At 36.2% G+C, this 13,326-nt stretch overlaps 1 protein-coding gene and 1 long non-coding RNA gene across 2 annotated transcripts; both read right to left on the minus strand.

Annotated features, from left to right (window-relative positions):
- Positions 1 to 338: 338 nt before the first annotated feature.
- Positions 339 to 5,710, minus strand: LOC125652802 (uncharacterized). Its single transcript, XR_007361683.2, has 3 exons — positions 5,525 to 5,710; positions 2,407 to 2,538; positions 339 to 412 (listed from the first exon to the last, which is right to left on the minus strand). It is a non-coding gene; the product is annotated as an uncharacterized LOC125652802 (long non-coding RNA).
- A 912-nt stretch (positions 5,711 to 6,622) lies between these two features.
- On the minus strand, positions 6,623 to 13,326 carry LOC130054757 (uncharacterized). The gene is made up of 7 exons (XM_056165468.1): positions 12,711 to 13,326; positions 12,576 to 12,629; positions 12,392 to 12,445; positions 11,900 to 11,956; positions 8,858 to 11,808; positions 8,619 to 8,705; positions 6,623 to 7,672 (listed from the first exon to the last, which is right to left on the minus strand). The coding sequence occupies exons 1-5, from the start codon at positions 13,258 to 13,260 to the stop codon at positions 9,557 to 9,559; spliced, it is 2,967 nt and encodes a 988-aa protein (XP_056021443.1). The 5' UTR covers positions 13,261 to 13,326; the 3' UTR covers positions 6,623 to 7,672; positions 8,619 to 8,705; positions 8,858 to 9,556.

Below are 13,326 nucleotides of genomic sequence, written 5' to 3' on the forward strand. Positions count from 1 at the left end.
GGGACCAAAGTTTTACATACAAGTATATAGAGAAAATCTTTAAAAATCTTCTTCTCAAGAACCACTGGGCCATAGAAGTTTACATTTACATCAAAGCTTCCTGACATAGTACAGATTCAAGTTTGCAAAACTCATGGCTCCTGGGGGTAGGTTTGGGCCACAATACGGATCAAAGATTTACATGCGAATATATAGGGAAAATCTTTAAATATGGGCCAAGATGACTCAGGTGAGCGATGTGGCACACGGGCCTCTTGTTTATTTTACAATCAGAGTTGAATATTTTTCTTAAAGAGGTTAAAAAGAAGAGAAAAGGAGCAAAATTGTGAACAAAATGATTTGTAATTACACATTTATTTGAATACAAATTCATTACATTCTATAGTGGCGGCAAAATCGGATCACCTTCTTTCTGCAATGAATAAAAAGTAAACGACGGTTAAAAGTCATCAAGCTGTGCTAAATTAGAAAAAAACCGTGAGAAAAGCAGAAAAACGACAACGACCCCCCCCCCCCAACCATTCGGATATGTTTCCATTAATGATGTATGCAGTATTCTCCCTTTACAGCATTATGGTTGATTGATTGATTGATTGATTGACTGAATATTGTTTAACGTCCCGCTCGAGAATATTTCACTCATATGGAGACGTACGTCACCACTGCCTGTGAAGGGCTGCAAAATTTAGGCCTATGCTCGGCACTTATGCATGGTCATTGAGCAGGGAGGGATCTTTTTCGTGCCACACCTGCTGTGACACGGGACTTCGGTTTTTGCGGTCTCATCCGAAGGACCACCTCATTTAGTCGCCTCTTACGAAAAGCAAGGGGGTACTGAGGACCTATTCTAACCCGGATACCCACGGGATTTATAGCATATGTGTACATAGAATAACATTGACGAATTTTTTCTTCTTCAACTATACTTATACAGTATGTTGTAGAAATGAGTGGTGGGAATGTTAAATGTGGAGATGACACAAATTAACATTGGTAGAAAGTTAGATCTGATGAGTTATACAAGTTACATGTGACGAACTGTACACCTTACCAATGTTGGAGAATTACATGTGATGATATATACAAATTACCAATGTCGGAGAATTACATGTGATGATCTGTACAGGTTACCAATGTCGAAGAATTACATGTGACGATCTGCACAGGTTACCAGTACAAGGGAGTTACATTTGACGATATGTACACGTTACCAATGTTGGAGAAATACATGTGATGACCTGTACAAGTTACCAATGGTGGAGAATTACATGTGACGATCTGTACAAGTTACCAGTGGTGGAGAATTACATGTGATGACCTGTACCAGTTACCAATGGTGGAGAATTACATGTGACAATCTGTACAAGTTACCAATGGTGGAGAATTACATGTGATGACCTGTACCGGTTACCAATGTTGGAGAAATACATGTGATGACCTGTACAAGTTACCAATGTTGGAGGGTCTGTACAAGTTACCAATGTCGGAGAATTACATGTGACGATCTGTACAAGTTACCAATGGTGGAGAATTACATGTGATGACCTGTACAAGTTACCAATGGTGGAGAATTACATGTGACGATCTGTACAAGTTACCAATGGTGGAGAATTACATGTGATGACCTGTACCAGTTACCAATGGTGGAGAATTACATGTGACAATCTGTACAAGTTACCAATGGTGGAGAATTACATGTGATGACCTGTACCGGTTACCAATGTTGGAGAAATACATGTGATGACCTGTACAAGTTACCAATGTTGGAGGGTCTGTACAAGTTACCAATGTCGGAGAATTACATGTGACGATCTGTACAAGTTACCAATGGTGGAGAATTATATGTGATGACCTGTACCAGTTACCAATGGTGGAGAATTACATGTGATGACCTGTACAAGTTACCAATGGTGGAGAATTACATGTGACGATCTGTACAAGTTACCAATGGTGGAGAATTACATGTGACGATCTGTACAAGTTACCAATGGTGGATAATTACATGTGACGATCTGTACAAGTTACCAATGTCGGAGAATTACATGTGACGATCTGTACAAGTTACCAATGGTGGAGAATTACATGTGACGATTTGTACAAGTTACCAATGGTGGAGAATTATATGTGATGACCTGTACCAGTTACCAATGGTGGAGAATTATATGTGATGACCTGTACCAGTTACCAATGTTGGAGAATTACATGTGATGACCTGCACATGTTACCAATATAAGGGGGGGTGTTGTGTTACAAGTGACGATCTGCACACCTTACCAATGTAGAAGAATTACACGTAATGATCTATACAAGATACCAAGGCGGAATAATTACATGTGAAGGTCTACACGATGTACATCCTGGCACGTTACTGTTATACTAAATTCGTGGTGACAGTTTGGTACTTACTTTTTCCGGTGATGGTGATGCAAACACACTGGTTGTGTCCAGATACGTACTGACATATTGCGAACTGGTTGGTGTTAGGACAGGGCTCTGTACAGTCGTTAAACGAGATACATTCGTTGGCGGCGACTGCAGCTAATTAAGAATAAATATGAACAGATGAAATTCAGAGAGACGAGAGTAAACTGCGATGGAGGATCAGTCCTCCAGTAGGACCAGTCTCCACTGAGGAAATGAGAGACGAAATGTGTTAATTATGGAGACATGTCTGTGAGAATTATTCTGCATCGTATCTAAGATCGGTTTTGAATAATAATTATCAAAATATGTGTATACATATGTATATTAGAATACATGTATAGTTTAAACAATATTTATTCGTAAATAATTCGATAATGTTTACAAACAATGTCTTATACATGAAATAGATTGAGAAACAAGCCAAAAGGCTTTTATTAATCTCGCTCTATACATAATACATGTATGTGTATATATGAAGGGGAAAAGACTAACATCAATTAAACGCAAGGAATTTACTCACAAATTTTTTTTGGTTTAATAATCGTTTGTTTTTCTTTACATTACTACGATGTATTGGATTCGAATATAGTTGTCATGAATGTAAAATATCTGCCAATATCCGAGTGGTCAAAATATCATCAAACCTGAATCTATATAGATAAGATAAGATAGATAAGATAAGTTTATTCCAATTTTGGGCCCAGAGGGCATAACAGTAAGACAGTTTATAAAGAAGGAAATTCAAAAAAGAAAGAAAGTTTACAACATTAACTACAGGTTACATAGACTGCAAACTACATGTGGATGCAGCATGTTGGGGAAACAAGTACATACATATATGAATTGCTAATCATGTGTATACACAAGTAAATGGACAGTATCAGTATTATACCAACATATGAATAATAAACTATAATGATTTTTGCAGTTTTAAAGCATCACTTCTTTTTCTGAAAGTTTGCACTAAATATTCACTCAATTTGACAATTACTGGTTTGTCTTCATTAATCATCAACCAAGTCAATTTGTCCTTATTTGTTAGATAGATAAAAATTTTGTTGAGCTTGTATATACCATTAAAAAACATATTTCTCTCTTCAACATAGAATGGACAATCAGTAAGGAAATGAAATTCATCTTCTACACAATTAAGGTTACATAATTCGCAAATTCTTTTGTTTCTTTCTAAAGAAATCTTCTGGCCAGAATTGGTTTTTGTAAATTCATATCTTCCTCTTTCAATTCGAAGGTCATGTGCACTAATTCGAAATCTACATAGAGTTTTTCTTAATTCTAGGGATTCTAAAAATATATAACTTTCCATAGTAAAGTTTTCTTTATACGAAAAATATGTTGTGAGTTTTCCTGATTTCTGACCCTCTTCACGTCGTTTTGACCAGTAAAGTAAAAATTGTTTCCGTACCTGATTCTTCATTTGTTTTTTGAAAAATGAGAATTTGAGATTTTTACAATTGGGTACCAAAATGCCCATTTTTTCCTTAAACTAACTAATGTTTTTGTACCAACAATTTATATTATATGAATTCAGATTGATATTCTCTGTATAAGCACTGTATAACAGGGATGATTCTGGGCAATTCTCAAGTCTATGCCAATATAGTAAAATACTTTGGATTATAGAGCAGAACATAGGATATCTACCCAATTCAGAGATTATTGAAATATTAGTACTTCTTTTACCGGCACCCAGTAGATGTTTACAAAACTTAATATTCAGGTTTTCTACCTCCCAATTTTTAAAGATATTATATAAATCTCTGTCTTTTTCCAGCATGCGTGCTGAAAGTGTTCCCTATATCTCGCAGCCATACAAGGCGATGGGTTTTACCATATGGTCAAAAAGATGCAAAAATGTTTTAATTGGTGGATCGATAGATTTGATGTCTTTATAAAGTTTGAATGAGGCCTTAAGAGCTTTATTGTATAGATAAGATTTTGCTTCCTTGAATGAACCACAGGAGGATAATATTACTCCTAGATATTTATATTTGTTAGTACATTCAATACATATGTTACCGAACACAAAATTTTCTTTAATTAGGTGTCCGGTTTTATTAAAAATGACTACTTTTGTCTTATTGGTATTAATTTCTAAGCACCAATCGTTGCAATATTTTTCAAGTAAATTTAGTTTGTTTTGTAGTCCATTCTGGTTTTCTGAAAGCAGTACAAGATCGTCCGCATATAGAAGAGAGGTGATTTTCTTTCCAGAAAGATTGACAGAGCCAATGGTTTCTTCATCCAGTAATTTAGAAAAATCGTTCAAAAATATTTGGGCTTAAGACATCACCTTGTCGGACTCCTGTCTCTGGTGTATATGGAAAGGTTAACTTGTTCCCTACTTTTATGAAAATATTGTTGTGCCTATACATACTACATAATATGTTGTAGAATAAACCATTGATATTTAATTGTAGGAGTTTTAGTTTAATGCCTTCATGAATGACGGTATCAAATGCCTTGTGAAAGTCTACAAAACATGCATAGAGTCGTTTATTGCCAGTGTTAATGTATTTGTCAATTAAACATTTAACTACAAATAAATGGTCTGATGTCCTGGATTTTTTTGAAAATCCTATTTGACTCTCGTGTATTATTTTGTTTTATATTTCAGTTTTCAGTGGCGTAGCCTGAGTTAATTAATGTGTACGCCTATTGTACGGCGAGGGGTCTGGGGGCCGCTCAAGGCCACCAGCGGGTCCAGGGCAGGGCCCTTGTAGGGGGTCCGGGGGAGACTAATGTACCGCAGATACTGCAGACACTTATTTTTCACCTATGTTTGTAGCATTTAATAGGTGGGGTTTTTTTTTTTTTTTTTTTTTTTATGTGCACGCGCGGTCGTTTTGACGTAAACGTAGCTACGCGCCTGGTTTTAATACCACTAAATTTTGCTAGCTCTTTTAAATTCATTCAAGTTACCCACTCATACACACATGTTGCGTACAAAAGAAAATCCGCCTCAGTTACAGACAGCACAGTATTCCTAATTTGACCGGAAGTGACCCGGTGCATTTAGTACCAAATAATCGTGAATATCAGAAAAGCGCCACAAGTACTGGTAAGAATACTATATACGAACCAGCAGCCATTCCGACGAGGAAAAGCAGCAAGAGATTCTTCATACTGTACGTGCCAGGAAAACTACACCACACAATTGTCAAATGAAGGCTACATATAGTTGTGTATATATAGGAATATATGCACTTTACATCTTATCTAACAAGAACGGCCTACCTAGTTTTACATCAGGGGACGATCACGTTCGAATTTCATCAAATTGAAAACGTCACTGACTGCCTAACCTCAGGTGACAAAGTATAACTGTTCAACGCGGGGTTATACCTGTAGATGGCACTATTCATTTACTCACTCAAACCCAGATCACTGGTACATGATCGAGATATACTAATACTGTACAAATATATACATATATTAACTATGATTATAGGTAATTTGGGTCACAAAAAAAAAAAATTCGCTGCGCTCCTTATGAATAACATATAGGCCTAGTTAGTATAGGTAAATTAGTTATCATATACAAATTGTACGATTTATTTACAAACTCTTGTTCCCACTGACAAGTTGATTTTTGCTTTAAAGACAAGATTCCCTAATTAATATTGTATCTTCACCAATATCAATACGAGCTGATTAAATTATGGGAGGGATCTGCGAATATATTCAGAAATCACTGTTGCCCTGACAAGGTTTTGAGATCCGTGTTGGAATATTTATGCCAATGCTTACATGTAACCAAATTTTCAGTATCAGATTACATAAAATTCAATCTAATCAAAATTCAATGTTCTCGAATTCACTATGCTTCAAAAACTGTAAAGTGGAAGAAAATAAATCATTGATTTTTTAATTAAATAAATAAATTATTTAAAAGTTTGTCAACTGCTTCATATCTTTCACCAATTCTTCCTCGTTTTCTTGATTAAATATTGCATCACAAAATTAAATTATATCCATGACGATTATCTTGTACATTGTATCTTGTGATGATTAAATTGTATCGTGATGATTAAGTCTTATTACATGATGAATACCTTGCCTACGGGCGCAACAAGGACTAGGTAGGTAGGTCCATGACAAATACATGAATGCCATGACTATTGACTACCTATTTCTAAGTCGATATCAAAGCCAAGGAAATAGACACTGAAAACAACTATTTATTTTTACCATCAGTTTAATTAAAGAAATCTTTCTGTAAAGTTGAACAACTAATCAATTAAATAAAAAAAATCACACACACACACAAATCACAAGGGACAATGTACTTACAATTTATTTCTTCCTTTCAAAATTTCATGCTTGATAATCATCAAAGCAACAATCTATTATTACTAATCAATACTGCATTCATTATCTCATATAATAGCATTAAGCATGCTAAACATCTAAACTATTGGTGGAGTCATTTCCACCACGGAACCAAACCTCGCACGATAAAGTAAATGGGCATATATTACTTGATGTTTTCTTTGCTCTTCTGAAATCTAAATCTAATTACCAAAGATCATATACATGTATAACAACAAGTGAACTATTTTTCTCTTTACACCATAATCTTTGTAAAATGTGGCACAGGTCAAAAGACCTTGTATAAAAACATAAATAAACAGAATAATTATGAGCTCTCTGCTCTGTCAAAAATAAAATAAATACAAGATTAGGTGAATGTTTTTATACATGCATTAGCAGATGTTTAAGAACATTTTTGATTTTCCTGGTGTTTCGTTGTCAGAATATGCACAGTAAATGGCTTAGTTAATACTGTCAGAAATTGTAACAAGTTACCAGGCAACCTACAAAGTAATTTTTTTCTCTTTTTCTAAAGGGCAGATCAACTTTTCAGATACAGATATAGCTACAACAGTTTATGTATGATATACATTTTGTAGCGAATATTATACAATATCACAATTTTTTCTGACTAAAAAATTCCAGTTAAAAAGTCATTACAGGTACATTGTATTGTGTGTCTGATCCATAAACAATAACACATATTGAAGCGTTTCATGACTGACATGTCAATATAAATGCACAATGTTATGACCAATAAAAGCAGCTATTGAATTCTATAATGACACATTAAGTGCAGCTTTGTTGTGGATTGAGAGAGAGTTCATCAAGGTCAATTGGAGTCTTGATCCAGGACAAGCATGGGCTCCCCAGTGATTAGTAGTCCCTTCTCATACAACATGCTGGCTACATCAATCTGAAGAGGACAGTCAAAAACATTCAAACACATAAAAATACCTAGTTACATTATCTCAAAAAACAAAATCACATGGTTGACACATCAAATTTTATAATCAATATAGAGTTCCACCTGGCATTAACAAAACTCAGCTATGTTACCGTATATAAGAATCATGTTTCATGTTTTAAAATACACGAGACTAGCACAATTCATGAAGTATGTCAGCATGAAGCATTGCAGTTCATACCCTTATGCATTTTAAATAATGAAATTTATTCTCTACTTTCATTTATCAGAATTCCTAGCTGTTAAAATAGATGTAATATATTTATCAAGATTTATAAACACCTTTAAAAATTGCTATTTTTGCAAATTTGTAAAGAAACGAAAGGCAAAAATATTGGAAACGTAAATATATGGAAAATATTGCCTTCATCCTGTAAATAACCTCTTTACAAATCCAATAAAGATAACCCTATAATCCAGAATGGTATTCAGTCAGTGTCCATATATAGCCTTCTGTGTTCTTTTTAAGTTTACAATGGAATGTAAAAGATGCAACTGCTAAGGGAATGCTTCTATGTTACATTTCCAATAAAAAAATAAACAATTTTGGATTATTACATCATTTGATTTGATATTGTGTTGCAGGATAAACAAATTACTTTGTAATTGTTTTGAAAAATAAGTGATATTTGGGCTAGTTATTCAAACATGAAGACAGCTCAGCAAACCTTGCCATCTATCACATTTTAACCATGTCCATTCCTCACTTATCTTTCAAGACAGAAATCACATTTTTTATTTCTATAACCAGATCACTCTGAGACCTGACACGCCTTTTACCATACCTGGAATTTGACAAGCCTTTTTTAAAAATACACACAAAATTGCCCGGAAATCTGTCAACCTTTACTTTACCCAGAATAACCCTAAAACTTCAGAGGACAGGATTACTTACTCTCTGGTCAATGGAGGGTAACGGCAAGCTTTCCACGGTTACATACTTTGGGTACGAATGAATCAAAAATTCCACGGCAGGACCAACCTGTAAAATGAGATGCTTTTCAAGAAACGGATGGAAGAAATTTATAAAATGGGTAGGAATTCCAAGGCAATGAAGTCTGACCAATCTTTACTCGGTTCCTGAGCAGAAATAGATGCATTTTCAATATTTGATGACAGTTTTCATAAAATTACCTCTGCAGAGATCTGAATAAAGGTGGGTTCCACTTCATGATACAGTCGGGTGTTTTCCAGAGAGTAGTATATCCGTACCTCATCTTCCTCCGTCAGCAGCCTGTATAAAAATAAACCAATACCCAGTGCAGGCAGGTCACGTGATGGAATTCATAGTTACATGTATCTCCGAGATTAATAATTCTCTAGATTATTGGAACACCCTCTAAACATGTACTGTATTCATCCTATTAAGGGACGAGATCAAAAGATCGATGTTGGATATAAATCTAAATTCGAATAGTTAGGGGGAGGGGGGATAAAAAAACCCATAAGTTTCTGTCATCCGACTTCGATTACACATCAGTAGACAAAGAAGAAAGACAAGTGACTGTTAAAAACCACATACTAATATTGCATAATAAACTTGAATGTCCCATTATCTATTCAGGCAATAATCATGAACATTTTATTGAATGCATATTTTAAGATACTACACAAATTACTAGGTACATATACATGTTTATTGTTGTCATGGCAGCAAGCATTCATATCGTTACACATGTTTATTTATGATCAAACTTGATGTGCAATAATTATTTATGTAATATACTTATAAATATAAATGTCTGTGATACAAGAGAGTTTCTGTTTTGATATTGCATTACAGTGAATGGTAATTTGGTTGTTTAGCATTTTGTTTTCATCTGTTCACAGTGATTAGGGACTTTTCACGGCACCATGTTCTGCCAATATTTCACCCACAGACTTTCTATCTTGTTGCATGGCCACAAAAAGTGGAGATTTGCCCTCAATGTCACATTCATTGATGTCGGCACCATTTTTTATCAGTGCTTTTACAATGGACAAATGCCCGGATTTTGATGCTATGTGGAGAGGAGTTCTTTTGTCTAGATCACTTTTGTTGCAGTCAGCTCCATATTTGATCAGTAAGTCCACAACGGATGTATGCCCAGCCTGTGATGCGACATAAAGAGGAGACATTTTATAAATGTCTGGTTTGTTGTAATCACTGCCGTGTTTTATTAGAGCTTCAACGACTGACGAGTGACCAGATTGGGCTGAAGCAAACAATGGGCTGATGCCGTCTAAGTCACACTCATTGGAGTTGGCACCAGCTTCGATCAAAGTTTCCACTACTGGTAAATGTCCAGATTCGGCCGCCACATAAAGGGCTGTGACACCCCACTCATCCTGTTGATCAATGTTAGCCCCATATCGTATTAACTCTTCAACCACTGACTTATGACCATGTGCACATGCTGCGGTCAAAGGCGTAATGTACCTGTGGTCGTAAAACATATGGCATGTATATTGTGATTTGTTGTTTATGCATTTTGCATCACAGTATTGGAGTAATAGTTTTACCACCTCTAATTCCCCACTGAAACAGCTAAGAGTAAGAAGTCTTGTTTGTTCTGTTAGGTCAAGAACAGTCTCATCTTTCTCTTCATCATCGGATGGATTTCTCCATCCAACCACGTGTGTGATCGATTCATGATTCTCTAAAACTTTATTGAAAAGGAACCGGAGGATTTTACTGTGTCCATAGTATATCACCCAGCTGATGACACGAACAATGTCCGATTGGGAGCTGCTCTCCGCCACCAGCATTTCTCCCACCAGTAGCTTCTGTCGATCTAGCTCGCAGTCAGTAAGCCTTTTACTCTCTACTTCATTTCCAACATTCCTGCTTTTGGAGACTATTTTTGATGTGTCGTCTTGCTTTGAGAAGAAAATGGTTTTTACTTCTTGATATGGTTTTCTTTTCAAAACGTCTAGAAATGCTTCGCACACGTCATCTTCTTTTAGTGCGTCGTTCATAAATACATCATGGAGTTCAAGACTTATTAAATCCTTCAAGAGTCTTTCAGCAAGCATTGAATAATGTTCTTTTTTTAGTTCTACATACAAACCGTTCGTGGTGTTGCCATTTTTACCTATGATAGTTTTCTTTGCAACAAAATTACTACTCATATACTGCAGCATTTGTTCCTGGTTTTTGTTTCCATAGTGATAAGCCAAAACCTCGTAAACGGAATCGTGAATCAATGAATACCCATTTTTCGTCTGTGCAGTAAAGGTGCCCTCCATGTTGAATAAAGCGTCTTGAATCTCGGAATTCCTTGCATTGACTCTGCAGCTTTCGAAAACATCTTCTCTTTTCTCCACAAATACATGATCTTTCTTTTTCAGCATATCTTTAGTTATTTCATTCTGGCTGAACATGCAAAGCACAAGTGCGGCGTAATGAACTTTTTTATGCTTCTGTAGGTTGTTAAGTTCACGGAGAATGTGCACACTCGGATTTTCAAAAAATTGTGTACCCAAAGACCTATATGTCATATCTGAGCAGAAGAGCTTGCACAAAAGTGGATACATCATCAAAGCTATTTTTGAGGAAACATTTGGACTCTCCATTGATCCCAAAGTTACGCCATTTTGCAGACAGTGGTTATTCAGAATCTGTGTTTTGTCTTGATTGTTCAGCTGGTTGTTCGTGTCTTCTAAGTCGACTATGCATTTCTCACTGAGGACAAAGGACTCTAACTGACTGGCTTCTTTGTATAGAGTTTTTCTACAAGTGAAAAGAATCTTCGACTTGGAACCCAGCACGTTCAAAATGTTGTCTTTGTAATCCTCTATCGTTATGTATTTACTTCTCTCAATTCCAAACACTCCAAAGACGTCATCTAGTGTGAACAACTGTTTGCGCTCCATGTTTCCATAGTGGATGATGTCGAAGGGACTAGAAATTGGAAGAATGTCGAATTCTGTTTGTAGGAGAAGTGCGATGTGGCGAATAGTCGCTGTTTTCCCGGATCCAGGCCCTCCAATGATGGTCATTATTTGTTGGGATTTTACTTTTTTCATGATGTCTGGAAAACTGTGAATTTCATGGAATGGTTTATCATCTTTCCTCCATGATTCTAGTAATTTCACATGCTGCTCTGAAATGAAATACAACCAGAATGTAACTATTGCTTTGGAGTTTCATTTAGTGATATTTAAAGGTGTTTTATATATTCTGTAATGTCGTACTTTTTATGTGAAGTGGAATAGTCCTTTTATCGAGTGACGAAATTTTATCTTGGGTCTCTGTAAAAAAAAAAAAAAAAAAAAGAAGAAGACGTGTTTAAGATATATATATCAAGAATACATTATTTAATATATTTCCAAGGTCGTGAGCTCGAGCCCCGTTCGTGCCATGGCCGCGTCAAAACCAAGACGTAAACTTGGGGACAGTGATTTTTCCTTCGCCAAGCGCTCGGCATTAAGAAGTCAGAATCATGGGTCTTACGGATATATCTGTAAAACGGAGGTTCCGTGTCGCTGCAGGCGTTGACACGATAAAGAACCCTCACTGGAACAGCCCTGAGCACTAACCCGTAAACCATAGGTCTAGATTTGTGGTACTTCACCTACAGCTGGTGATGAGTGAAAAATTCTCGACGGGACGTAATACAAACCAAAAATGTATTTCCAAACAACAACTTCTTATTGGAAAGAAGTTGTTATATATTTTCTAAGTACCTTCTAGATAATCATGAAGGAGTGTATTCTGGGTTTTGATGACTTGCACGGATCCTGCAATAGAAAATATGTGTTTTCTTAAAAAGAATACACTGGTAATAGTGATGAAAGTTTACATGTACTATTACAAAGAATAAAACACCAGTTACTATTACAAAGAATAAAACACCAGTTAAGTTTTTACCATCGAGCTTCAGCATCTTCTGTTGTACGTGTTCATCGTTCTCTTCGACGTGTCCTGAAAAGCGTAAAAATACCTGAACTCTAACAGTATATGAAACTGACGGTTAATTAATCATAACTGTGTTATATGACGTACTTTTAAGTTGGTTAATCTCGTTCACTGTTGTCTGATATTCTGCTGTTTGTTTCAACATAAGGTCTCTATAGTGTTTATCCCTCACAGGGTCCATTGTGTCGTGTCTGATGAAATCTACCTCCTTTTCGTATTTTTGTCCATTCTTCAGCGCCAGGTCCAAGTCCACTACTGATGCTCTTATCGTGGACCATAACTGGTTGAATTCAGCATTAGTAAGAGCGGCACTAGTGGAATGTCCACATTGATTTCTAGCCATTCTCATCCGCTCGATGTTTGCGGAAACGGACCTGTCTGTTGGATCTGGATCTTCTCCCCACCCATTGTCGTGCTCCGTTATCCCAGAGATGTTTCTAAGCAAGACATACAGCATTGTGATGTCCATGTCTGTATAATTACCCGTGTAAACACCTGTTTTGGGCAAGATCAGATTTCTTTGAGAATCGGACAGACGGGGCAAGCGGGACTTTTCCTTTTTGATTATCGCTGGAAATGTGGATGGTTGTATGTAGGAACGGAGCAGGTCTTGGAGTTGGTCTGTGCAGGGTCCCATCAAAAGCCGCGCAACTCTGTTTGTGTTTGTGGTTTGCTCTGTTGCAGCATAGGACGAGGAGGAGGC

Source organism: Ostrea edulis, chromosome 5 (genome assembly GCF_947568905.1).
Source record: "Ostrea edulis chromosome 5, xbOstEdul1.1, whole genome shotgun sequence".
NCBI lineage: Eukaryota > Metazoa > Mollusca > Bivalvia > Ostreida > Ostreidae > Ostrea > Ostrea edulis.